Source organism: Cuculus canorus, chromosome 4 (genome assembly GCF_017976375.1).
Source record: "Cuculus canorus isolate bCucCan1 chromosome 4, bCucCan1.pri, whole genome shotgun sequence".
Taxonomy (NCBI): domain Eukaryota; kingdom Metazoa; phylum Chordata; class Aves; order Cuculiformes; family Cuculidae; genus Cuculus; species Cuculus canorus.
The window spans coordinates 235,981-261,133 of NC_071404.1; the positions used below are offsets into that span (position 1 = coordinate 235,981).

The 25,153-nt window shown below is 65.0% G+C and overlaps 3 protein-coding genes across 3 annotated transcripts in view; 1 reads left to right on the forward strand and 2 right to left on the reverse strand.

Annotated features, from left to right (window-relative positions):
- The window catches only part of LOC104056873 (dedicator of cytokinesis protein 2), a 64,931-nt gene extending 52,447 nt beyond the window's left edge, over window positions 1-12,484 (forward strand). The window contains exons 28-52 of the mRNA XM_054066282.1: window positions 206-304; window positions 524-618; window positions 976-1,054; window positions 1,155-1,255; window positions 1,439-1,497; window positions 2,329-2,477; window positions 3,198-3,283; window positions 4,371-4,527; window positions 4,926-4,966; window positions 5,107-5,197; window positions 5,270-5,389; window positions 6,182-6,271; window positions 6,352-6,456; window positions 7,431-7,572; window positions 7,698-7,779; window positions 7,853-7,937; window positions 8,227-8,313; window positions 9,350-9,526; window positions 9,613-9,696; window positions 9,767-9,904; window positions 10,167-10,252; window positions 10,641-10,791; window positions 10,959-11,067; window positions 11,644-11,777; window positions 11,859-12,484. Of these exons, the coding sequence (XP_053922257.1) occupies window positions 206-304; window positions 524-618; window positions 976-1,054; window positions 1,155-1,255; window positions 1,439-1,497; window positions 2,329-2,477; window positions 3,198-3,283; window positions 4,371-4,527; window positions 4,926-4,966; window positions 5,107-5,197; window positions 5,270-5,389; window positions 6,182-6,271; window positions 6,352-6,456; window positions 7,431-7,572; window positions 7,698-7,779; window positions 7,853-7,937; window positions 8,227-8,313; window positions 9,350-9,526; window positions 9,613-9,696; window positions 9,767-9,904; window positions 10,167-10,252; window positions 10,641-10,791; window positions 10,959-11,067; window positions 11,644-11,777; window positions 11,859-11,951 (2,640 nt within the window). The 3' untranslated portion in view covers window positions 11,952-12,484. The remainder of the gene's footprint in view (window positions 1-205; window positions 305-523; window positions 619-975; window positions 1,055-1,154; window positions 1,256-1,438; window positions 1,498-2,328; window positions 2,478-3,197; window positions 3,284-4,370; window positions 4,528-4,925; window positions 4,967-5,106; window positions 5,198-5,269; window positions 5,390-6,181; window positions 6,272-6,351; window positions 6,457-7,430; window positions 7,573-7,697; window positions 7,780-7,852; window positions 7,938-8,226; window positions 8,314-9,349; window positions 9,527-9,612; window positions 9,697-9,766; window positions 9,905-10,166; window positions 10,253-10,640; window positions 10,792-10,958; window positions 11,068-11,643; window positions 11,778-11,858) is intronic.
- A 157-nt stretch (window positions 12,485-12,641) lies between these two features.
- On the reverse strand, window positions 12,642-15,175 carry LOC128852164 (BCL2/adenovirus E1B 19 kDa protein-interacting protein 3-like). Its single transcript, XM_054066281.1, has 5 exons — window positions 14,767-15,175; window positions 13,783-13,915; window positions 13,481-13,714; window positions 13,231-13,380; window positions 12,642-13,040 (listed from the first exon to the last, which is right to left on the reverse strand). Exons 1-5 carry the CDS (start codon window positions 14,780-14,782, stop codon window positions 12,992-12,994), a joined length of 582 nt encoding a protein of 193 aa, XP_053922256.1. The 5' UTR covers window positions 14,783-15,175; the 3' UTR covers window positions 12,642-12,991.
- A 258-nt stretch (window positions 15,176-15,433) lies between these two features.
- On the reverse strand, window positions 15,434-24,114 carry AUP1 (AUP1 lipid droplet regulating VLDL assembly factor). Its single transcript, XM_054066278.1, has 12 exons — window positions 23,960-24,114; window positions 22,996-23,133; window positions 21,929-22,079; window positions 20,973-21,160; window positions 20,815-20,887; window positions 18,610-18,683; window positions 17,696-17,762; window positions 17,073-17,178; window positions 16,735-16,866; window positions 16,396-16,559; window positions 16,150-16,238; window positions 15,434-15,589 (listed from the first exon to the last, which is right to left on the reverse strand). The coding sequence occupies exons 1-12, from the start codon at window positions 24,007-24,009 to the stop codon at window positions 15,541-15,543; spliced, it is 1,281 nt and encodes a 426-aa protein (XP_053922253.1). The 5' UTR covers window positions 24,010-24,114; the 3' UTR covers window positions 15,434-15,540.
- Window positions 24,115-25,153: the final 1,039 nt, after the last annotated feature.

Genomic DNA, 25,153 nt, shown 5'->3' on the forward strand with positions numbered 1-25,153 from the left:
TTTGGAGCCCCTGATCCAGTGGGAGGTGTCCCTGCCCGTTGGAATTGGATGGGGTTTGACGTCCCTTCCCCCCAAACCATCCCGTGATTCCCCAGTTTCTCACCGTGCAGCCGGGTGTCCTGGTCAGCCGGCACTGCTGCCGCACTTCCCGTCTCACACCAAACCAGTGAGTGCTCGGCAGCTCCTGACCATCCCTCTCCCCCAGAGCCACTACGTGGCCTGCATGGCCGCCATCCTGAGCCAGATGGACAAGGACCACTACAGCTCCTACATCCGAGCGTTCCCCTCGCGGCCAGAGCTGATGGTGAGTGTTGTCCCACACAGCGACCCAGGCACCTCACTGCCTCCTCACCCCACGTCTGGGCTGGGGCATCCCCCTGGTCCCAGTTTCCTGCCTGCACTGGCCCCAGCGCAGCCCCTCTCCCTGCTCCAGGGAGGAGAAGCTCCCAGCCCCGGAGCTCAGCATCGCCCTGGGAGGGCACCGTGGTCCAGCGCAGATCCTGACATCTCCTCCTCCTGGCAGGACTTCCTCATGGAGACCTTCATCCTCTTCAAAGATCTAATCGGCAAAACAGTGTACCCCTCCGACTGGATGGTGATGAACATGGTGCAGAACCGGTGAGGACCGCAGGACTGGGAGGGACCTGTGTGTGGAGGTCGGGTCTGGATGGGGGGACCTGGGCTGGATGGAAGGACATGGGGCGGATGGGGGGACATGGGGCGGATGGGGGGACCTAGGCTGGATGGGGGGACATGGGGCGGATGGTGGGCTGTGGAGTGGGTTGGGGGACCTGGGCTGGATGGGGGGACCTGAGATGGGTGGGGGGACCTGAGATGGACGGTGGGACATGGGGTGGATGGGGGGACATGGGGTGGATGGGGGGAGCCCCCAGCCCAGCTCTGCCTTGTCTGCGGGTCGGTGGCCTGGCAGTGTGGCTGCCACTGCTCAGCACCCCTGCGTCGCTCGCCCCACAGCGAGTTCCTGCATGCCATCAACCTGTTTGCCACCACCCTGATGGAGAAGTTCCTGAGCAACAGCAGCTTCGAGCTGCAGGTGAGCGGGGCTGCGGGGCTGCCGTGTGCAGGGATGGGAGGACACCCAGCCTGGCTCCCGGTGCGGCGCTCCCTGGCGCTCAGCCCTGTTTCCACCACAGCTCTGGAACAACTACTTCCACCTGGCCGTGGCTTTCCTCACCCAGGAGTCCCTGCAGCTGGAGAACTTCTCCCAGGCCAAGCGCAGCAGGATCCTGGCCAAGTGAGTTGCCGTCACCTGCGCTGGCCGTGCCGGCATAGCTGCACCGGGGCTGCCGAGCTCTGCAGCTCACCATCAGGTCCCGGCCACAGCCTCCACCGTGCCACGGGGCCGGGGATCTGGGGGTGATCCGGTGGGGGTGGGCTCAGGCTGCGTGGTGACGCTGACCCACATCCATGCCGGCAGGTACGGGGACATGAGAGCCGCGATTGGAGCCTCTATCCGGGACATGTGGTACAGCCTCGGTGAGCCGCAGCGCGGAGGCCGCCCGGCGGGTCCCTGTGGGCCGGTGGCTGTCCCCAAACGGGAGCTGGGAGCGGGATGTTGGCGGGGCGGTGGGGTGCGATTCGAGGCTGCGGGTGTGCGATTCGGCGGATGGGGGATCCAGGGATGGGATGGGATGGGGAATGGGATGTATGATCAGGGGGATGTGAAGGGATGGGCGATACAGGAAACGTGATGGGATGTGCAATCCAGGTGGTATGATGGATGTGGGATCTGGGGGATGCGATGGGATGTGTGAGCCTGTGGGACGTGCACATGTGCAGGCGTGCAAGGCTGTGGGTCTGCGAGCCTGCAGGCGCGGTGACCATGCTGCGCACACGCTCCTTGGGGCAGCCTTCAGGCTGATGTCTGCCTGCAGCCCTCCATCCCATTCCCCGCTCCTGCGGGCTCCTGCTTTGCCTCGTTTCCCCTGCACGGCACAGCTCGTGCCGGGAGGACGCAGCATCTCGGGTCTCTGCCTCACAGCCCAGCAGAGAGCGGGGAGCTGCGGGGAGCGTGTGGGGCAGCCCAGTGCAGCAGTTGGGTTGTGACGGCTGCCACAGGCTCCGGCGTGGGTCATTCCTGTGTGCCAGGGCCTTCCAGACATCAGCTGTGGTCCTGTAGCTGAATGTTTGCCGTGCTGTCCTGGCTGTAGAGCATCACCAGCCTGGAGGGCTGCCCAGCTTGGCCATGGCTGCCTGGTCTCTCCTGCCACCACTCCCTTTCCTTCTCCATGCGTTGGTGCCCATTCGTGGGTCCCAGGGAGCAGGCTGCAGGACCCCAGACCCCCCAACCCTCTCTGTCCTCCCCAGGCCATCGCAAGATCGAGTTCATCCCCGGCATGGTGGGTCCCATCCTGGAGATGACGCTGGTGCCAGAGCTGGAGCTGCGCAAGTCCACCATCCCCATCTTCTTCGACATGATGCTCTGCGAGTACCAACTGACCAGGAGCTTCAGCCGGGTGAGCGCCCAGGGCCAGCGTGCCCGGATCCTGCTCCTCACCCGGGCTGGAGCATCCCTTGGGGGGTTCTCAGCATCCCCTCTCTGCTCCTGGGATGTAGGGCTGAGGCAGTGAGGGACGAGGGACAGGGATGAGGGAGCTGGTGGGGACATGAGGAGCTGGGAGAGCTTCTGGGTGACATAGAGGATTCCCCAGGGATGAGCAGGGACCCACACGCCTGGAAATGGGAACACAGTGGGAGGTGAGAGGGATCTGCACAAACCTCTGTGCTTCCACTTGGCTTCCTTCATTCTCTGAGTGTTCCCCATGCAAGAGGCTTTCCCAGCTCACGATGGGGTGGCGTTTGCCTCTTTGGAGCCTGAAGCCCTTCACCCTGTTGGGGTGTCCCCTCTGAGGGGCTGGGGCTGCCCTTGGAGCCACGGGCGATGCGGCTGGAGCCCCTTCCCCAGCCCTGCGCTGGTGGTGGGCTCAGAGATGCTGAGTCTTCCCAAGCGATGTCCCCCAAGCCATTGTGGGGACCCAGCAGGGAGCAGCACAGCCTGGGAAGGGGACAGGAACCCATGTGCCGAGCAGCCCTGGGCAGGGGCTGCACAGCCGAACTTAGGGGCAGTGTGGGGATCTGAGTGGGCTCCAGCGCCCGCAGCCGCCCCTGTCCCAGTGCTTTGGCCCCACGTCCTGGGGAGCGTGAGCTCAGCACCTCCTGGGCTCCCATCCCTGCAGTTTGAGGATGAGATCCTGCGCAAGCTGGACAGCGAGGTGGAGGGCGGCCGCGGGGACGAGCAGTACAAGCAGCTCTTCGAGAGCATGTGAGTGCGCACATGTGTGTCCCCACATCTCTCCAGTACGACCCTTTCCTGCCACGCTGCTGCCCCAGCTCAGCCGCCCTGCTCGGGGGAGCGAGGCCTGAGCAGACCAGGGCTGCCACCCGGGCAGCATCAAATCCCCCTGCCCACCACGGCTGCCAGGTCAGCCTGCCCCAGCCTGCCCCCTGCAATGCCCCCGGCCCGGGAACCACCCCTGCTCTGCCCCAGGAATTGCTCCTGCCTTGCCCCGGGCGATGCTCCTGCCCTGGGTGATGCCCCTGCCCTGTCTGGGTGACCCCTCTGCCCTCTGGGTGATGCCCCTGCCCCGGGTGACCCCTCTGCCCTCTGGGTGATGCCCCTGCCCTGGGTGACACCTCTGCCCAGGCTTTCCTCCTGCCCATCACAGATCCATGTATGGGGCAGCTGCAGCTGCCAGGTCTCTCCCCCGTCCCTGCTGCACCTCTTGGTGACAGCCTGGGGCTCAGTCCATCTCGCTGCAGACCGGGCATTGCTTTTGGTCCCTTGTTGGGGGGCCCGGTGCCCCTCAACCCCTGGCACCTCGGGGAGCTGAGCTGGGGCTGCACTGGGAGCAGTGTGGGGCTGAGCTGGGGCTGCACTGGGAGCAGTGTGGGGCTGCACTGGGAGCAGTGTGGGGCTGAGCTGGGGCTGCACTGGGAGCAGTGTGGGGCTGCACTGGGAGCAGTGTGGGGCTGAGCTGGGGCTGCGCTGGGAGCAGTGTGGGGCTGCACTGGGAGCAGTGTGGGGCTGAGCTGGGGCTGCACTGGGAGCAGTGTGGGGCTGCACTGGGAGCAGTGTGGGGCTGAGCTGGGGCTGCGCTGGGAGCAGTGTGGGGCTGCACTGGGAGCAGCATGGGGCTGAGCTGGGGCTGCGCTGGGAGCAGCGTGGGGCTGAGCTGGGGCTGCACTGGGAGCAGAGTGGGGCTGAGCTGGGGCTGCACTGGGAGCAGCGTGGGGCTGAGCTGGGGCTGCGCTGGGAGCAGCGTGGGGCTGCGCTGGGGCTGTGCTGGGAGCAGCGTGGGGCTGAGCTGTGCTGTGCTGGAAGGAGCTGAGCACCCTCCTCTGCTGCCCAGCCTGCTCAGCTGCTGCCGGCAGCACCCCGAGCTGGCCAAGCCAGGGGAGAACTTTGTGGCACTGGTGACGGGGCTCCTGGAGCGGCTCCTGGACTACCGGGCTGTGATGAATGACGAGAACAAAACCTACAGCATGAGCTGCACTGTCAACCTCCTGGTGGGCCCCTGCCCTGTACCCCCCGCACCCCAGGGCTCAGCCCTGTCCCCGTTCCCCCAGTCGCCTTCGTCCCCCCCGGGGCCACAGTGTCCCCTGGCACAGCCGAGGTGGGGTGTGCGGTGCCGGATGCGGTATCTCCGGCCCAGCCGAGATGGGGTGTGGGGTGCCGGACCCAGTGTCCCCGGCACAGCCGAGATGGGGTGCGGGGTGCCGGACCCAGTGTCCCTGGTGATACTTGCCAGGAAGCACCACGCAGCGCCCGCTGCCGAGGGCAGCCCAGTCCCTGTGTGGGGACGGTGACAGCAGCACCGTGACCCCACGTGAGGTGAGGGAACGTGGGGGGCTGCAGCTTTGCCCCTCCAGGGCCATTCAAACCATCCTCATCGTCTCTGCCCTAGAACTTCTACAAGGAGATCGACCGCCAGGCCATGTACATCAGGTGAGCACCAGTGGGGAGACGGGCATTGCCGGAGCAATGGGTCCGGGGCCCCGAGCTGCCCCAGGGACCCGGGATGGGGACGACAGGGTGGCCAGAGGGGCTCTGTGCTGGACCCCGAGCCGCTCGCACCTCCTGGCCAGGTACCTGTACAAGCTGAGGGACCTGCACGTCAGCTACGAGAACTACACGGAGGGAGCGTACACGCTGCTGCTGCACGCCCGGCTGCTCAAGGTGGGGCGCGGGGCGCTGGGGGGCCGCCAGGGAGGACCCCGGGGCTCAGCGTGACGCGGTGCCCCTGCGCAGTGGTCGGACGAGGCGACGGCAGCGCCGGTGCAGGGCTCGCACAGCCCCCGCCTGCACACCCAGCGCCAGCTGAAGGAGTCTCTCTACAATCAGATCATCGACTACTTCGACCGGGGCAAGGTGATGGTGGCTGTGCGCCCCGGCAGCCCCGCAGCCTCGGCACAGCCCACCCGCCCTCCCGCTGCCGTGGTGGGGCGTCCTCTCCTGTCCCATCCTATCCCATCCCATTTCATACCTCCCTGTCCCATCCCATCCCACCCGCAGTGAGCCAGGGCCGGACGGCTCCACCCTGCAGCTGCCCAACTGCCACGGCTGCCCTACCACCCCATCCTCTCCTGTCCCATCCCATGCAATCCTGTCCTGTACCTTCCCATCCTTTCCTGTTCCATCCCATCCCATTCCATCCTGCCCCGTTCCATCCTGCCCCGTTCCATCCTGCCCCATTCCACCCTTTCCTATCCCATGCCATGCCATGCCATGCCATGCCATGCCATGCCATTCCATCCTTTCCCATCCCATTCTCTCCTGTCCCGTCCGTCTCACCCCACCCCAGCCCCGAGCTGGGCAGAGGCTCCCGGGACCTGGAGGCAGCGGGAAGCCCCACTGCTGCTCACCTGCTCCCGGCTGGAGCAGCGGCCCCATGGGGAGACCCTTCCCTCCTGGCTGAGGAGCCAGGGTGCCAGTGCCCTGTGGATGGGGTCACTCCCCTGGACGCCCCAGTGTCCCCCAGCTCACCCATCCCCGTCCCCTGGATGCCCCAGTGTCCCCCAGCTCACCCATCCCTGTCCCCTAGACACCCCAGTGTCCCCCAGCTCACCCATCCCTGTCCCCTGGATGCCCCAGTGTCCCCCAGCTCACCCATCCCTGTCCCCTGGACGCCCCAGTGTCCCCCAGCTCACCCATCCCCTGCAGATGTGGGAGGAGGCCATCCTCATCTGCAAGGAGCTGGCGGAGCAGTACGAGAGCGAAGTCTTCGACTACGAGATGCTGAGCGACATCCTGGTGAGTGCGCGGCCGGGGACGCCGCGGGAGGGACGGGGGCAGTGGGACCCCGGCCCCACTCCTGCCCCTCTGCCCCGCAGCAGCGGGAAGCCAGCTTCTATGAGAAGATCCTCAAGGTGCTGCGTCCCAGCCCCGACTACTTCGCCGTGGGCTACTACGGGCAGGGCTTCCCCACCTTCCTCCGGGTAAGCGCTGTGCCGGCAGCGGGCACGCGGCCCCTGTCCCGGCCGAGCCCCACGGCCATCCCAGCGTGACCCCTGCGAGCCGCCGCGGTGTCCCTGCTCCCTGGGGACGGGGACCCTCCTTGACTGAGTCCGCAGGGTCTCCCTTCCATTCCCCCTCCCCATCCCGCAGGGCGATGCCGTAGGCAGGATGCTCTCCCTTTTCCCGAGCTGGCAGCCAGGCTCCTGGCGTGACCCACGAGGGCTGGGCTCGTCTTTATGGACAAGGGCAAAGTGTTTCACCCCCCATTACATTTCTTAGAGGTTTAATCCGCTTCGATATAAGCTGGGACGCTTGGTGGGTTTCTTCCACCCAAAGTGTTCATCCTTATTTTCCCACCCCTCTGTTATGGCATCATTTTCCCAGTGGTCACTGTGGGATTTGAGGGCTCATTGCTGTCTCCTGGGTGGGTTTCTGCACCCACCGCTGCCTGTCCGGCCAAAAGTCCTCATCCCCACCCGCATCCCTGACTGTGGGGATCAGAATCATCCCCACCCGCATCCCTGACTGTGGGATCAGCATCATCCACACCCACATCCCTGACTCTGGGATCAGCATCATCCACATCCGCACCCCTGACTGTGGGATCAGCATCATCCACACCCACATCCCTGACTCTGGGATCAGCATCATCCACATCCGCACCCCTGACTCTGGGGATCAGCATCATCCACACCCGCATCCCTGACTGTGGGATCAGCCTCACCCCCACTCGCATCCCTGACTCTGGGATCAGCCTCATCCACACCTGCACCCCTGACTCTGGGGCTCAGCATCATCCACACCCTCATCCCTGACTCTGGGGATCAGTATCATCCACACCCTCATCCCTGACTCTGGGATCAGCATCATCCCCACCTGCACCCCGACTGTGGGGTCAGCCGAGGGCTCGCTGTTCCCGCTGCACTGGGATGAGCTGCATCTTCCTCCCCTGCAGAACAAGGTCTTCATCTACCGGGGCAAGGAGTACGAGCGCCGGGAGGACTTCGAGATGCGGCTGCTGAGCCCCTTCCCCAACGCCGAGAAGCTGAAGAGCACGTCCCCCCCGGGCCAGGACATCACGGGCTCCCCGGGCCAGTGTATCCTTTGCGGATGGGCCGGGAGGGAGGGCTGCTGGCTCCCCACGCGCCTCGGGGCTGTCTCCTTCCTGGGTGCCCCGTCCCCCGTCCCCCTCCGTGCACCCGTAGCTCCTTCACTCCCGCAGACATCCAGTGCTTCACCGTGCAGCCGGCGGAGGAAGCCAACGTCCGCTTCAAGGACCGGAGCGTCCCAGAGCAGATCACCAAGTGAGTGTCCCGGTGCGGAGGGGGGGACGCAATGGAGCCCCTTCCCACGCTCCCTCCTTTCCCTGCGCTGCAGCTTCTACAAAGCCAACCACATCCAGAAGTTCAGCTACTCGCGCCCCTTCCAGAAAGGCCCAAAGGACCCGGACAATGAATTTGCCGTGAGTGGAACCCTGGATTGGGGGGATGAGGGGAGCTGGGGGGAGCTGGGGGGACCCTGGATTGGGGGGATGAGGGGAGCTGGGAGGAGCCGGGCAACCTCAGGAAGGGGGGATGCAGGAAAGGGTCCTGGGATGGCAAGGGAAATGGTCCATGGAATGGGGAGGAGAGAGCCCCGCATCCGTGGGATGGGGAGGAGGGAGCCCCAAGTCCCGCAGGGCAGCCGTGGTGTCCCAGGGTGATGGGGAGGAGGGTGGTGCGATGACCAAAGCCCTGCTGCCCGCCCCGCAGACCATGTGGATTGAGCGGACGACCTTCGTCACCGCCTACCCGCTGCCTGGCATCCTGCGCTGGTTCGTGGTGACCTCCACCACCACGGTGAGGAGGGGGTGCATGGGGAGCAGGGCCTCCCCTGGGAATGCCTTCCCTGAGCAGCATCCCCAGCCCCGAGTCCCTCCCATGCTTCCCAACTCCAGTGGCTGAAGCTGGGGTGCAGGATGCTTCCCCTCAGCTCGGGTCCCAGCATCCAGGGCTCCACGGGGCTTTGTGGGGCAAGATCATGGAATCATGGAATGGTTCCCATGGGTTCCCAAGGGAAGGGACCTCAAACTCATCCAGTCCCACCTCAGCCATGGGCAGGGACACCTCCCGCTGGATCAGGGGCTCGGAGCCCCATCCAACCTGGCCTGGAACCCCTCCAGGGATGGGGCAGCCACAGCTTCCCTGTGCACCCTATTCCAGGGCCTCCCCACCCTCACAGCAGAACATTTCTTCCTCAGATCCCATCTAAACTTCTCCTTTTTTAGTTTGAACCCATCAACCCCTGTCCTATTGCTACAGGGCCTGTAAAAAGTTCTCCCCACCTTTCTTACTCGCCCTTTTTAAGACTGAAAGGCCACAATGAGGTGGACACAGGGCTCCAGGTGGGTCTCCCCGAGCGGAGCAGAGGGGCAGAATCCCGTCCCTCCCTGCTGGCCACGCTGCTCTGGGTGCAGCCCAGGACACGGGGGGGTTCTGGGCTCTGAGCGCACGTTGGGGCTCCTGTGGAGCTTCTCCTCCCCCAGCACCCCAAGTCCTTCTCCTCAGGGCTGATCCCAGTTTGTGTCCCCCAGCCCACATCCATGCTGGGGGCTGCCCTGACCCGGGAGCAGGACTTTGCCCTGGTTGAACCTCCAATCCTTCTGGGGTGCCATCCTCACCACTCAGCTTAGTGTCACCCGCAAACTTGCTGAGGGTGCCCTCAATCCCATTGTCTACATCATCGATGAAGATATTAAGATATTAATTAAGATATTAAGCCACACTGATTTAATGACGTGCAGCCCTGGGGCTGGGGGGCAACCTCGCCGCCAGCCCCCGCCGGGACCGGGCAGTCTCCCACTCAGCCCTGATCTTCCCTCCTCCCTGAGCGCAGACCACCATCTCCCCGCTGGAAAACGCCATCGAGACCATGATGAGGACCAACGAGAAAATAAGGAGTGAGATCAACCGGCACCAGAACGACCCCAGCCTCGCGGTCAACCCGCTCTCCATGCTGCTCAACGGCATCGTGGACCCCGCGGTCATGGGCGGCTTCACCAAGTACGAGACGGTGAGGACGCGTGTGGGCGCTCGGGGCACCGGCACTGCGTGGTGTCGCGCTCTGCCGGCCGGCGGGACTGAGAGCCGGGGGCACAGGCTTTTTTCCAGGAGTCCTACCTGCAGGAGCACCCCGAGGACGTGGGGAACGTCGAGAGGCTGAAGGACCTGATCGCCTGGCAGGTAGCACCCGGCAGCGGCCCCGCCGCGGGGACCCTCGGGCCCAGGCGGACGCGTGCCCGCTCTCCCGCAGACGCCGCTGCTGGCGGAGGGGATCCGGATCCACGGGCGGAAGGTGACGGAGGACCTGCGTCCCTTCCATGAGCGCATGGAGCAGTGCTTCGTGCAGCTGCGGGCCAAGGTGGAGAGCCAGTACGGCGTGCGGGAGATGGTGAGTGCCAGGGCCGTGCCGGCGGCCGCGGCACTGTGGGATGGCACCGGGCGAGGCAATGCGGGTCCGGGATGGCAAAGGACGGCTCAATGGAGCCGCGGCAGCAGCAGGGTGAGGGGCACGGCGACCCTGGGGGGGACAGCATGGGGTGCCTGGGGCAGCACCAGGACCGGGCAGCGAGGGCACCGTTGGCACAGCCGGGGGCACAACGCTCTGCGCTCCCATCCGCCCCGGCTCCCTCTCAGGACTTCCATGTTCTCAGTTCTGCTTCGAGGAGCGGCGGAGCGGGCGACCGCGGTCCCTGGCCTGGGGACCCGACTGGGAGCGGCCGAGCCACGCAGGAGACAGGCGAGCGTGGCAGTGGGGCGCGTTGGCCCCAAACACCCCTCCTCACCCTCCTCCACCCCCTCCCACCCCGCTGCTCCCCCGAGTGCCGCGCTGCACCGCGGGGCTCCATCCTGCCAGGCCAGCACGGCGGAGCAGAGATGCCCCTGCGCAGCCCCAGGCTCACCCGGACACCGCTGTCTCCGGAGCCACCCGCGCTGGCTCATCCCCCCCTTGGCACTCGGGTGCTGGCGCCTGGCTAAGGGTGGCCACTCGTCACCTCAGGCCAGGCCGCCACGGTAGAGCCGTGCTCCAACTCCTCCTGCTCCCATTCCCTCGATCCCATTCCCCTGCTCCCACTGCTCCCCCCGCTCTCGCTGCCCGTCCCTCACCAGTCACGCTCTCCCCACAGCTCAGAGGGACCCACAACCTCCAAGCGTTCCCCGCGCAGCTCCGAGAGTGAGGATCGACGGAACGAGCGCAAGGAAAGCCGCTCCAGCACCTTCTTCGGGTACCGGCGGCAGGACCTGCGGCAGTCCGTCTCGGAGCCACTGGAGCCCAAGGTGATGCCGGCACAGCCCTGGAGCCCCCGGCCCGGCCGGTTGCCCTGGGACCACCGGGGCCCCCGTGGGTCTGGAGACGGGGGGCTGCGGGCAGGGTTGTGGGGTGCATCACACACTGCCGGAGGCTCCTGCGTTCCCAGGGGCGCTGAGTCCCCTCTGCACCCCAGGATGAGAAGCGGAGACTCTCCCGCAACATCAGCGAGAGCCCAGGCAGCTCCGATGGGAAACAGCCCCCACCAAGCCGAGAGGCTGCCGGTGCTCAGCCCGGCGCTGCAGGTACCGCTGCCGCTCCGGCTGCCTTCCCTCCATGGGGACAACTCCAACTCTAAGCCCAACTCTAGGTGATCCAGGCCAGGCTGGATGGGGCTTGGAGCCCCAGTGGGAGGTGTCCCTGCCCATGGCACAGGGTGGAACTGGATGGGCTTTGAGGTCACTTCCAGCCCAAACCATTCCACAATTCCAGGATTCTCTGATAACAGCTCCCCATGTAGAGTTGTCCCCATGTAAAGTTGTCCCTTCCCACCCCGCCAAGAAAGGCTGGGGTCACCTTTTCCACCCAGCGCCCCCCGCCCTGCACCCCGGACCCCTCACCTCTCCCAGATCCCGCGCGGCCCCAAGTCCCCCACCAACTGCTCCCGGTGGAGCTGCCCGTCGCCAATCCCAGACCTTGTGCTGGTGGTCTCGGTGCCGGGATCAGCTCCCGGTGGGATCCAGGCCCCCAGCCTGGCACTCTGGCAGCCCTGGGCATGACAACAGCCACCAGGCTGTGCCCACCCCATTCCCATTTCCATCTCGTCCCCATCCCAATTTCCTCTCCCTTCCATCCCACCCCATCCCCACCCGCCCGCGCAGGGCTCTCCCTGTCCCCCACCGGCTTCGGCGGGCGGGTGAAGAGCGCCAGCAAGGCCCCACCGCCGCCACGCAAGATCAGCCCCACAGTCTACGAGACATTCCTGGAGCTGAGCGACACCGCAGCTGGAGGGAAGGTACGGAGCCGCGCGGCCTGGGCCCCCAGATCCCCGTAACTGCCCTCCTCACCCCCATCATCACTCCCGCCCTGCTCGCAGGCCGCCGCAGCACCCGCAGCAGATGGGAACAAAGGGCTGAAGTCGCCACCGCCACCACCACCGCCGAAATCCAAGCGAGCGTCGCAACTCTGAGCGGTTCCGCAGCTCCCACCCTGGCTCCGTCCTCGCCTGCTGGAGCCCCGCACTGCAGGATCCACCCAACGCAGCCACGGTAGTCCCTGTCCCACTCTGGCTGCAATGCTGCTGCCACCGGACGCTCCCCTATGTGCTCCCCATGAGGTCTCGCGCCGGCTCCCCGTCCCGCCGAGTCAAAGCGGTGGTGCTCAGCACGTGCGAGGAGCCACACCGAGCTCCCACCCACGCACCCTCCAGAACAAGAACCACAGTGGGAGCACTTTCCCTCTCCACCCTGAACTCCCCTCGGACCACGCGAGGGCTGCACTGGCACGTGCCGAGCTCTTCCCTCCCCTCCTGCTCTGCACGCAGGGCAGCTCCCGCTCCGTTCCACAGCACCGGGACCAACGCTCCCGCCCCGGCACAACCATGCTCCACAGCGCTGGATCCCGGCTTTGCACCCCTGCCTGTGCGGGGATAGCTCGGCCAGCGGCGCCGGCTCAACTCCTGCCGCAGCCACGCCACGGCCGATAATAAAGGAGCAAAGGCATCAGCCAGGCACCCGCAGCGCCCGTCCAGCTGAGCACCGCAGCGCCGTGCCCCAGCACCCAAAGGGCAGGGAAAGCCCACGGGAGCCAAACGCCACTGTACGCAGGCCAGGCTGTGCCGGATCCGGCACGCGGCTCTGCCTCCTGTGCTGGCTCAGGGTCTTTATTCATACACGGCGGTGCAGGCTCCGGAGTCGGAGCCGTATTTACAGTCCTGGGTTAAAGAGGAAGAACCTGGACCCGGAACCGAGGGGTAGGGAGGGCAGGGACCGCCTGCCGTGGGATCCTGGCTATGCAGGAGAGCAGGATCGTCTCCCAGAGTGGGATCAGATCCCAAGGCGGGATTGGCTCCCTCCTGGGGCTCAAGGAGGGACAGGGGAGACGGCACCTCGTGCTGCAAATGTGGAGCCTGGGAGCCGTGGGACTGTGCCAGGCTCCCTCCACGCTGGGCGGAGAGCGGGACATGGAGCCAGCGGGATGCGGAGCCGGCCGCCTGCGGAGCCCAGCTCTTCACAGCGGGTTTGCCGAGGAGGCTGCCAGCCGCTTCCCAATGTAGATCCTGGATGGAGAGAGCAGCTGTGAGGGGCCGCACGCCAGCTGCGGTGAGCCCGGAGCGAGGGGCGCAGAGCTGGGAGCAGTGGAGCGGGAGGGACGCCTGGCAGGAGCAGAGCCAGCCAGGAGCATTCCTGGGATGCAGCACCCCAGCGCACAGCGCCCCGGAACATGGGTCTGGCCCCGCAGACACTCACCCCAAGCCCAGGGTCAGGAGGTGGCTGAGCAGCAGCGAGGGGATGAAGAGCAGCAGCAGCTCCGAGCTGAAGAGCCTCTTCTTCCTCTCCACTGCTCCTCCTGGCAAGCTCCACGGCACCGGCCGCGGGGAGCACACGAAGGCAAGCTCCCTTTGGAAAGCACATGGTTAAAGAGACACAGGGAACGGGGAAGAGGAGGGCATGGGAACGGCTGGACAGGGACAGCAGGATAGGGACAGCGGAAGCTCACTTGGGTGACAGGTGCTGTGGGCGGCGGGCACAAGCCCAGGCGAGCGATGCTGGCAGGCGTCGCACCCTCCACTCGTCCTCCTCGCAGCGGGCGAGGGGTGGCTCAGCACAGGGCTCGGTGCAGGACACGGTGCGCGGCTCCAGCTCCCTTACCGTCTCACCGTGCCCTGGGTGCTCACTGGCCGCACCGGCTCCGTCGCCGTGCCAGGCTGGGGATGCCAGCAGGAGCCGGGCACTGCAAACACAACCCCTGGGTCAGCAACGCGGCGCTGCCCTCGGCCCCGATGCCCACGCGGGACTCACCCCTCGCCGCTCTCTGTCTCCAGCTGGGCCTCCAGCAGCATCCGCTCCACGTCGGCGTGGCAGGAGGAGAACTGCGACGGCAGGGGCTCGGGCTCCGGGCACCCCGGGCCACACCGCAGCTCCACCCAGGAGCCTGGGGGTGGGTGTCAGCAGCACCCGCCTGCCCCCCAAGCCCCGCGCTGCACCCAGGAGGCCCCTCTGGCTCCCCCCTCTTAGCCAGGAGCCCTGCCCGGTGCACCCTGCACCGCTGCCCGGGGACCACGGACGCACCAAATCCCACTGGGATGTCCCATGCACCCCACCCACCCTCTGCACCACACCTCGAGACCCCCATCCGCCGCTCCCCCAGTGCACAGCAGCCCCCCGGGCTCCCCGCTGACCCGGACACCCAAGCCTCCCGGGGTGCTCACCCAGTCTCCCCAGTGATCCGCCCCCCTCCCCGGTACACACCGTCACCCCAGCGACCCCAGCCCTTGGTGCACAGCACACCTGACGGGACCCCGACTCCTCAGTGCACGCCAGCCCCCTGCTCCCCAGGACCCTGCCCCCCCCGGGAGCCCCATCTCCCCGTACACACCAGCCCCCCGGGAACCCATCGACCTCAGCTCCCCAGTGCACCCCAATCCCCTGGTGCATGCCAGCAGCCCCCTAGACCTCGTTCACCGGTGCACACCAGCCCCCCCGAGACCCCACTGACCCTATTCCCCCACCGTACCCCAATCCCCAGCGCCCGGCAGCCTCCCTAGGGCCCCCTCAACCCAGACCCCTAAGGAAATCCCAACCTTCAGCACACACCAGCCCCTGGGACCCCCAATGATGCAGGACCCCGGTGCACCCCGAGCCCCAGGACTGCACTGACCCCAGCCCGCCATTGCACCGTGAGCCCCCGGTGCACCCCGACACCCCTATGAACCGCGTTGACCCCCAGGCCCCCGGTGCATCCCGAGCCCCCGCTGCCCCCCGCCGCGCCCCGTCCCCGCTGACCATCGTCCCCGGCCATGGCTCCGCGGGTGCTGCCGCCGCCGCCGCTGGAGCCCCCAGTGCCGGCAGAACCGGCCCCTGGAAGCGGCGCCTACGTGCGGGCAGCGGCGGCCGCGGGCGTGCGGAGCCGCACGGAGCCGGGACGCGCCCGGGCACGCCCCCGGCACGAGGCCACGCCCCCCGCACCAGTGCCCTCAGCTCTCGGCCACGCCCAGGTTCTGTAACCACGCCCCCGTAGCCGTGTCCTCCGCTCTTGGCCACGCCCCCTCAGTGTACCTGTTGGCCTATGGCAGGGGCGTGGCCTAATCGGTGACCACGCCCCTCGTGTGCTCTCATCTCTCGGCCTAGCCCCCTCTATGGCCACGCCCCCAGCACTGTGTCCAACCCCTGACCACGCCCCACAGCAATGCGCTCATGGACCATGACTCCGCCCCGTGGCCACGCCCCCACCCCGCGGTTCTGCCGGTGTCTATGCCCTCGTCCCGGTAACACCGTACAGCCCGCTGAGCACAGCCCGTGGTCACAGCCCCACTTCCCACTATGGCCACGCCCCCAGGTCAACAGTATCACGCCCTATCCCTGGCCACGCCCACAATTGGCCGTACCGAGTCAATAGCCCCACGCCCCACCCGTGACCACGCCCCCGTTCCGTGACCACGCCCCCGTTCTATGGGGCCACGCCCCGGTCCCGGTGCCGCGAGCCGAGCCGTGCAGCCGTGTCCGCCCTTTATTGCCACCGCCAGGGCCGCGCAGGACCCGCCGCCCCCGGGGCCGCCCTCAGCGGCTGCTGCCGGCCCGCGCCGCGCCGTGCTTCTCGGCGAACCGCCTGCGGGACAGAGAGACCTCAGCACCGGCACCCACAGAGGCATCCCGGCGCCGACTCGGAGCCCCCGGGAGCACAACGGGGCCGAGGGGTCCCAGTGCTCCAGCCCCGAGACCGGGGGCGCCCAGCAGGACCGAGGGGTCCCAGTTCTCAGCCCCAAGGAGCCTGGTGGCACCCAGGGCTCCCAGCGCCCACTCTGAGCCCCCGGGAACCCGGCAGGACCACGGTCCCGACCCTCAGCCAGCCCTGGCACCGTCCCACCGGCACAGAGATCCCCTCTGTCCATGTGCATTCCTGCGCAGGGAAGGGTGCCAGCTCCAAGCCAGGCTCCATCCAGAAAAAGGGAGAGGCGATGGAGCCATCCCCCCGGCTCCCACCACATCCCACCGGAGCACTGGCTCGCCGGGAAGGAGCTGCGGTGATCCTGCCCCAGAGCGGCCTCCTCGCCGCAAGCAGGCAGCGCTTCCCGGGCAGAGGAAAGGGAGGCGAAGCGAGGACTGAGCCCCACTCGGGGCACATCTGGGTGCTGCCAGGACGGGATTTGGGATGCAGCAGGCACTCACCTGCGGGCATAGTCGTACAGCGCTCTCTTCCGCTCCTGCAGGGACAGATGCCGCTCCACAGGGGATTTGGCAAACTGCTTGGTAGCTGGCTGGAATAGAGAGTAGGAGAAAGCGTTGGGAGCAGACACGGGAAGCCAGGACACTGCTCCATGGCCCCACAAGGACCCGGCAGCACAGCCCAGGCTCCGGTTTGGATCACTCTGTTCCTCAGACCCATGTCCGGTCCGGAACGTGGCCGTCGGATACCTTGGAAGAAGGCACAGCTACGGAGCCCTGGATGCCGGCAGCAGCTCCAGTCTGGGAGGTAGACGGGGCCAGCAGCTCAGAGCCGGCCTCCTGGCTTTCTGGGAAGAAGGATACTCTCCCCTCCAGCAAGTTGGCAATCGTGGTGTCCACACAGTTGGTTTGGGCTGCAGGGAGAGAGGGGATCCATTGCAGATGGATCGGTTGGAGAGGGAGCTGCTGCCTCAGGACACCAGTATCTACACCACTCTAGTGCTCCAGTGCAGCAGGGAGGTTCCTGCTCTCCGGAGCCGCGGAGGCTCGGTGGAGAAGGCATCCCTGCAGATCCCCCACACCATTTACCCAGGTCCACCCGGATGACGTCCAGCGGCACGTGGGGCAGCACCTCCTTCACCCGCTGAGCCATAGCTGTGATCCGCACGTCTGCCGGAGCGGCTCCTGCACAGGGCCTGGCTGCCGGGGGCCGCCCGGAGCCTGCGGGAGAGAGCAGTGGCACAGTAAGGAATCCAGAAGCCACCGCGCATCTGTACTCGGAGCAGTGCTCCTTTCCCCACCCACCAGCTGCAGCCCCTGCTCCCCAGGAGGATTCCAAACCCTCTCTCCCTCCACGCAGGAGCCACCACGAGCAGAAGGATACCGGTGTGGCAGGTGCATGGTCTGGACACTGCCGGGACACCCACCTGGGACAAAGGGGAGAGGCAGCGTGTGCCTCAGCCTCTTCATGTGCTCCGCTTTGTCCGCCGCGGTGAGTCGTGTGGATACCACACCCAGCTCCATGGCCAAGAGCTGTGGGATCGGAGGGAGGAGTTGGACACGGCACGGCACCCAGGCGTGCCCACCTCACATCGTGCACCAGCCCCTGGGGAGCCACAGCACGGGGAAAGGAGATGGGAACTGATTTCTCAAGGGCCTCAGGGATGGATTTCAGTGCTGCAGGGAGCAGTGAAGGACCCGGAGCAGGCAGGATCGTCCTGCCAGAACAGGCTGATGGGAGACATGGGATCTGTGGTGCAGGAGCTACGAACAACCAGGCAAACAAGGGCGAAACAGCTGCTTCCTTCCATTTGCAGTGTTAGGACAAGAAAGAAAGGCTGGAATGAGCTCAGGAGAGCCAGGAGGGATAACGGGATAGCAAACAGGCCACAGAAAACTGGATCATTATAAGGGCCAATAGATAGGAGCCAGAGTTCCCACCATACGGATACACCCATCCAAAATCGACCTCTGCAACCCTGCTCAAATCCCGCTCCCCGCTGTGAGCGCCCCACACCGAGCCGCCCTGCATCCCGCGGCACCCTCCTACCTCCTGAACTCGGAGCGCAAAGTCCTCGCTCGGCTCCTCAGCTCGCCTGGGCACAGGCGGCATCCACCTGGTGAGGACAACAGCACTGGGATGGCCGCACCGGGGCTGCCGGGAGCCAGAACTGGCCGGCATCAGCCATGTAGCTGTGCCAGGGCTGGTTGGATCGGCAACACCATGGTGCCAGCCTTGGCTGGGATTGGCTGCGCCACGATGCCACCAGCCCTGACCAGGATGAGCCACACCGCGGTGCCAGCCCACGCCCGGGATCGGCCACCGTCCACCCCTGCCCTGGCTCTCCCCACTTCTCCCCACAGGCTGAGCACCAACACCTCAACACCAGCTCAGAAAAGGAAGGGCTCAGCACAGGCTCCCCAAGCCTTTAGCAGCACTCAAGTGTGACAGGCAAAGTGTCCCCTAACGAAGCTCCACTGCCATTTAATGGAAGCAGGAACCCAGCAGCCAGACTCGAGCTGGAATTGGTTGGGAAAGCTGTGGCACAGACTTTTCTTTACTGAAATCCCCTAAATTTGACCCCAATCCCTTCTGCTGTTAGCCTAGAGCTCCTCTGGGTCTGGGTGCTGGCAGCGTCCGCCACACCACTGCGATCCGCAGGGGACTGCGGGAAAGAGGCGGATGCCAGAGGACGGAGCCGCCTGCACGGAATCACCACCAGGCCTCAGCAATCCCGGGGAGAACAATAGCAGAGCCATCCCGATGGAAGAGCCCCAGCAGCCACCGGAGTGCCAGGACAGGAGGCCTCTGCACCAGCAGCCGGTCCGGGAGCCGGGCCTGGCACAAACCACGTAACGCAACACAAAGCTGCGCTAAGTGACCACAGCATGTGCCATAAGATCTCTCGGAAGCATCTGGCCCACCCCAATCCCGGCCCCAAATGGAAGAGGGAGAGGTAGTACCTTACTTGATAAACTGTGAAGGGAACGAAGAAGGTCCAGAGCAGCTCCGAAATCCAGGAGGAGTCGGCCACGCTCTGTGGAAGAGAGCGCAGTGAGGAACACCAGGCCGGCAGGGCTCCCTCAGGGAAGCAGCAGGAAGAACACAGATAAGCCACAGAGCGAGCAACAGAGGCGCAGGCAGGGAAAGGTGGAGGACTGGGAGAGAGGGAACAGCATTCCCAGCGCGCAGCCCCAGGGCGGATTCTCCTCCTTTGGCTCTTGCTGTGCCTGCTGAGGACAAAGTTTGCACTGCTCTGAGTCTCCCTTCCTCCCAGCAGGGCTCCCCTCAGCGTCCCCACGCCCTCTGCTACACTGTGCCTTTAGGAAGGACTGAAAATGCCTTCAGAAACACCAATGCTTTCTTGGAACCAGGAACAACCTCCCTTGCTCTCATGGAACAGGGCATGGGATGTCTCCACTCCCACACAATTTATCCTTTCCCAAGACCACACTGGGAACTCTCCACCAGCTTTGAACAGAATCAGTAATTAACCTTTTCCCTAAGAAATGCTGCAATGCCGCCAGCGCTGGAATGGGCACTCTGGAGTGCCGGACTCCTCGTCCTTCCCCAGGGCCCCGAGTGGAGCCAGGCTGGCTGCGAGCACAAAGCTGAGATCACCCCAACCTGCATGCTCCAGCAATCCCAAAGCCCTGCTATGGAACGGATACCGTTCCTGGGATTGCTGCCATTGTTATCCTACAGGAGCCAAACTCATAGAATCGTTTGGTTGGAAAAGACCTTTGAGATCTAGTCCAGCCGTCCCTGTCCATGACCAAACGATCCCTGAGCACCTCGCCTGCCTGGCTTTGAACCTCTCCAGGGACGGAGGCTCCACCACCTCCCCACAGCCTCTGCCAGGGCCTGAGAACTCTTTCCACAAAGGAACTGTTCCAAATATCCACCCTAACATACCCCTGGCCCAACTTGAGGCCGTTTCTCCCACCCCTTGTTCCTGGGGAGCAGAGCCCGACCTCCTCCTGGCTCCAACCTCCTTTCCAGGAGCCGCGCAGAGCCAGGAGGTCCCCCCTCACCTCCTTCTCCAGGCTAAACAACCCCAGGTCCCTCAGCTGCTCCTACAACCCCTGGACTCCAGCCCCTTCCCAGCTCCTTTCTCTTCTCCGGACAGGCTCCAGCCCTTCCAAGTCTTTCTTGGAGCGAGGGGCCCAGAACTAAGCCCAGGATTTGAGAGGCAGCCTCATGAGTGCAGGGGACAACCTTTGCCCTGCTCCTGCTGGTCACCCCATGGCTGATCCAAGCCTGGTGCTGGTGGCCTTCTTGGCCAGCTTTCACCACGGCCCCTGTGCAGCTGCTGCCATGTTCCTCACCCTGCCAAACACCCTGCCTGCTGCGTGCCCACAGGCCACACTTGAACTGCAAGGGGCAGCCACCAGGCATCCACTGGATCACAATCCATAATCCAGCTTCTTTGTCATTCTCCAAGACCCCACTGAGGCACCTGCAGCGCCGGTGGAAGCAGAACACTAATCCCTAGCGGAATCCCACGGCAAAAACACCGACACGCTGATGGTTCAGTGTGGGAGCGATGCCTGGTGACCTGCTGGAAGCAGCTTGAAGTCCACCAGCTGTGCTCTGCTGCTGTAAAAAGACGGACAACAAAGAATCCGCTGCAGAGCCCGACAGATACAAAACGGGAGTGTCTTTGAATGCAGTGGATCCATAAATCTTATCATGGAACGAGTGAGCTGAGCACAGCATTACTGCAGCCTCTTTGGGAGCCCTGGCATCCTGAACTCTGCCACGGTTCTGGGGTTGGCATTGCATCACATCACAGATCTGCATTCCAGAGGAGTCCAAGAACCACCTCCAGAGAGCCCAGCATAGCCCTTCCAGCGCTCCGTTAAAACAAGGGATCTCACAAGGAAAGATGCCGCGTGGCAGTGCCGTGGCCACGGAGCCAGACAGCATAGCACGGGACAGCTGAGCACTGTGAGGTTTATCAGAAATCCCAAAGTAAGCAGGAAAGGACGGGCTTAGCGAAAATCCCTGGGAAAAGCACTTGGGAAACAGCACTGATAAGATCCCCGTGGTGTCGAGAAGTGAGCCTGGGCTGCGCTGCCCACAGGTTTCCAAGCAGAGACAGAGCCAACAGTGTGGCCACAGCCCTCGCCCGTCTCCGAGCTCTTCCTCCCTGCATCCCGACTCACCACCGCGATCAGCGGCCGCTGGACGTGCAGGGCGACGGGCTGCACCACATCCAGGATGGAGAAGGGCCAGGAGCTGTAAGGGAAGGATTCAGCAGTGAGCAACCCTGTGCTCAGCCAGGGATGGCAGCTGCGCCACGAGTTATGCCCGCTCTCGGTACCTGAAGCGGAGCAAACCGGCACGGCCGTTGGTGGCGGCCTCCTCCGGGAAGAGCAGCAGCGGCGGGTTCACTCCATGGGATGAATACGCCTTCAGGGAATCCACCAGCTCTGCCCGGCTCCCTGCGACTCCCAGCTCCATGAATCCCCGTGACCAGCAGATGAAGCCAGGGGCACCGCTCAGCGCAGGCTGCGAGGGAGAAGAGGGGTCAGGAGGGAGTGCTGCTCTGTCCAACCCTCAGGCGCCGCTTTCCCAGATCGCTGCCAGGCTTCCATAACCACTCTGGCCCCAATTCCCTAGGAATCCAATCCCTAATTGTCACTTCAGGCTGCATCCTGTACACCCAAGAAAAGCTCCCCCTGCCCGCAGCAACAGCCATGCTTCCCATGCTCTCCTTTGCCATTCCCAACAGGCTTGGAAAGAACACCCCACCTTCAGAGCCACTTTTCCCCAGGTGCAGAGCCAACCTGCTGCTGTTCAGGACTGAGGGACAACCACTGCTCTCCCAGGGACATTTGGAGCCAGTTGGTTGGGCAATTCCACACACAGAGATTTCACAAGGGCACAGGGAAAGCGATGCAACCACCAGGCCCACACGGCACCGCCCCCTCAGTGCTCCCGGCACGCTCTGTGCTACGGGAAAACCTCGCCACCAGCCCCGCTTCTGACACCACCTCTTCCAAAGGCCAGGAGAGGACACGGCTGTGAGGATCTGCCTGCTCTCTTCCCGTAAAATCAACCCCCAGTGTGACAATTCCTGCCTCTCCTTGCCCTGTTCCATTTTTCCATGCACAGCCCAAGATCTGCAGGAAAAGATTCCAGGCTGGTGCCATCGTCGGCTGACAAACAAGAACTGAAGGGGACCTGGGCAATGCTGGAACTCCGGAAGAGCTCTCCATGCACATCTCTCAGAGCGAGGGTCTCCCAGAAGCGCCAGGCTCGGCTCTGGTTACTCACGGTGTTGCAGGAGGTGAGGAGGCTGATGACGTTGTGGTCAAACTGGGTGACATGGTTGGCGATGTAGACCCTCACACTGGCATCCCGGAGCCGCGGATCGCTCTGCCGCACGACCAGGCCCAGCACGGAGCACATCACGCGCACGATAAACCTGCAGGGGAAAGCTCTGTCCTCAGGTCCTGCAGCCGCTGTCCTGGCTCCCACATCCCACGGGCAGGACAAGGAATTCTGTGACTCGGCAAGGGCCACTGGTACACAATGATCGCAGATTCATGGAATGGTTTGGGTTGGAAGGGACCTCAAAGCTCATCCAGTTCCACCCCCTGCCATGGGCAGGGACACCTCCCACTGGATCAGGGGCTCCAAGCCCCATCCAACCTGGCCTGGAACCCCTCCAGGGATGGAGCAGCCACCACTGCTCTGGGCAACCTGGGCCAGGGCCTCCCCACCCTTACAGCAAAACATTATTCTTCCCACGATCTCATCTCAGTTGCCCCTCTTGCAGCTCAAAACTGTTCCCCACATCCTATCCCTGCACTCCTAGATCAAGAGCCCCTCCTCAGCTTTCCCAGAGCCCTGCTGGGAGCTGCTCTAAGGTCTCCCTGGAGCCTTCTCTTCTCCAGGATGAACAACCCCAACTCTCCCAGCCTGGCCTCGGACGGGAGGTGCTCCAGCCCTCACATCATCTCCATGGCCTCCTCTGGACTGAACAGAAATGCTGTGCCGGATGTCTGAGATGGGAGTTGTGGGGGCTGCAGAGCTGTAGCTGCAGCACGGAATATGGGTCAGCAAGCCACCATGGAATTTCTTCGCAGGATTCCCAGCTGATCCAAGTGTTTCAGATCCATCCTTGAGTGCCCAGGGGGCACCAGCCAGCCTGGGCAGAGCAGGCACCTTCACAGGTGCTGCAGACAGAAAGCCTGGAAGCACAGCTCCCACCACCCAAAACAGCTCCTGTCACCCTCCGTGTGAGCCAGACCCCATGGATCAGGGCCCCGTAGCCGGAGGGCTCCCTCCATCCCCTTGGCATCACCCGCAACCCCGTCCTGAGCTCCAGCTGCACGCACCGCCGCAGGATGCTGTCAGGCAGCGCGCAGCTGACCAGGAAGACATGCACACCAATGAAGAGACGCAGGACGAGCAGGCAGAGCCCCACAGGCGCGTAGATCAGCAGCGCCAGCAGCAGGAACCCATCAGTCGGAAACCTGCCGGGGCAGAGCAGCACAGGCAGCCTGAGCACGGCTAGGACGCAGACTGAGCCCTGGCTGCCAGCCCGGGCCCTCCCCAGGGACCGTCCTGCAGCCTCTGCTCTGCTCACAGCAGTATGGGAGTCTGCACACCGGGACACCCCAGTCCCTCCCGGTCCCCCTCCAGGACATCCTGGCCCCTCACCGGTCCCTCCTGCCCCCCCGGTCACCCTTAGGCTCCCTTATCCCCTCACTGGTCCTTCCCTGCCCCTCTCCGCTCCCTCTCCAACTCGGCAGTCCCTACCTCTCCCTGCTCTCTCCCTGTCTCCCAATCCCCTGCTCTCACCTTCACTCCCATCTCCTCCCCGCTCACTCCTTGTCCCTTGCCTCTCCCCCCAAATCCCCTCACCACTGCACTCCCAGGCTCCAGCCGCCCCCAGCGCCTCGCCAGCCCCGTTTCTGCTCCCCTCACCTCCCCCAATCCAACCCTCTCCCCACCCCCTCCTGCCCCTCACCCCTCACCCCTTCTCCCCGCAGGCTCCAAGCCCCCCAGCCCCTCCTGTCCCCGCTCCCCCGTCCCGTGTCCTCTCGCCTCTACCCCGCCCCTGCACCGCTTCCCCCGTGCCCCCGCCGCTCCGCCCCGTGCCCTCGGTCCCCTCCCCGCTGCCCCTCAGTCCCTCGCCGCCTGTCCCCCGCTGTCCCTGCTCAGGGGCTCCAGGACTCCTGTCCTCTCCCGCCCCCTCAACGCTTCGCCCCGTCCCCTCGGGCCCCCCTGCCCCTCGCCGCTCTCCGCCGGCCCCTCCGGGCCCCATGTCCCCCCGCGGCACACGGACGGGGCTCTCACCGGTGCGAGTCGAAGAGCCGCTCGGGGCCCGGGGCCGCGGGAGGCTCCATCCCCGCCGCCGCCGCCTCAGGCGCTCCCGCCGCCCGGCGCCATCCCGACTCCCAGCGCGCCCCGCGTCGGCGGTCGGCAGCTTCCGCCTGGGCGGGACTTCCGCTCTCAACGTGCGCCTCGAGGACTACAGCTTCCGGCGTGACCCGTCTTGGGACTACAGTTCCCGGCGTACAACGCGGCGGGCGGGCAAAGCGTCTTGTTTGAGACGGCCTTGGGACTACAACTCCCAGCGTGCACCGCAGCGGGAGGGCGGCACGTCCTGTTTGTGTCCTGCTCAGGACTACAACTCCCAGCGTGCACCGCGGACGGCAGGCTGCAGCTTCCGCCTGGGCTCCGCCCCAGGGCTACAGACTCATAGGGCAGAGCCGCGGAGGGGTTTGGGCGCAGCCACAGTGGTTTCAGCCACTGGCTCAGGGGCTCCAAGGCCCATCCAACCGAGCCTGGAACCCCTCCAGGGATAGGGCAGCCACCACTGCTCTGGGCAGCCTGGGCCAGGGCCTCCTCACCCTCACTGCGAAACATTTCTCCCTAAGATCTCATCTCAATCTCCCCTCTTGCAGCTCAAAACCTGTTCCCCTTGTCCTGTCCCTGCACTCCCTGATCCAGAGCCCCTCCCCAGCTTTCCTGGAGCCCCTTTCCCTCCTGGAAGCTGCTCTAAGGTCTCCCCAACATACAATGCACTTCCTAGCCCCAGTTTTCCATATTTCATGGTTAAATTTGGTATTCGTTAATAGCATCGTTTCACCAAAGAGCAAAAGACACAGCCCGTAGGAGGTGACAGGTACTTAATTAGAATCACATGATCATAGAATGGTTTGGGCTGGAAGGGACCCCAAACCCACCCAGTTCCCAAGGGCAGGGACACCTCCCCGCCATGCGGTTGCTCCAAGCCCCATCCAATGGGCCCGGGGCCCCCCCAGGGCCGGGGCAGCCGCGGCTCCCCCCGGTCGGGTGGGGGGCACTGGCACCGGCTGCCCTCGCGGTACCTGGATTTCAGGACACAGCCTGCGGGACCCTTCCCAGATCCAGGGAGCTGAGGCCCCTCCAGCAGCTGATCGTGGAATCACAAAATCATGGAATGGTTTGGCTTGGGACCACGTCACACACACGATAAACCCGCGGGGCCTGCAGCCACGGCCCCCA

Coding starts and splice junctions, on each gene's coding strand:
- LOC128852164 (XM_054066281.1), bottom strand. Junction 13,715..13,782: donor GAGACAGAGAGCGGCGAGGG/GTGAGTCCCGCG, acceptor TTGTGTTTGCAG/TGCCCGGCTCCTGCTGGCAT. Junction 13,381..13,480: donor CCACAGCACCTGTCACCCAA/GTGAGCTTCCGC, acceptor TGCTTTCCAAAG/GGAGCTTGCCTTCGTGTGCT.
- AUP1 (XM_054066278.1), bottom strand. CDS start 24,009: ATGGAGCCTCCCGCGGCCCCGGGCCCCGAGCGGCTCTTCGACTCGCAC. Junction 17,763..18,609: donor TTCACAGTTTATCAAGTAAG/GTACTACCTCTC, acceptor TGTCCTCACCAG/GTGGATGCCGCCTGTGCCCA. Junction 16,239..16,395: donor TAGCTGTGCCTTCTTCCAAG/GTATCCGACGGC, acceptor TCTCTATTCCAG/CCAGCTACCAAGCAGTTTGC.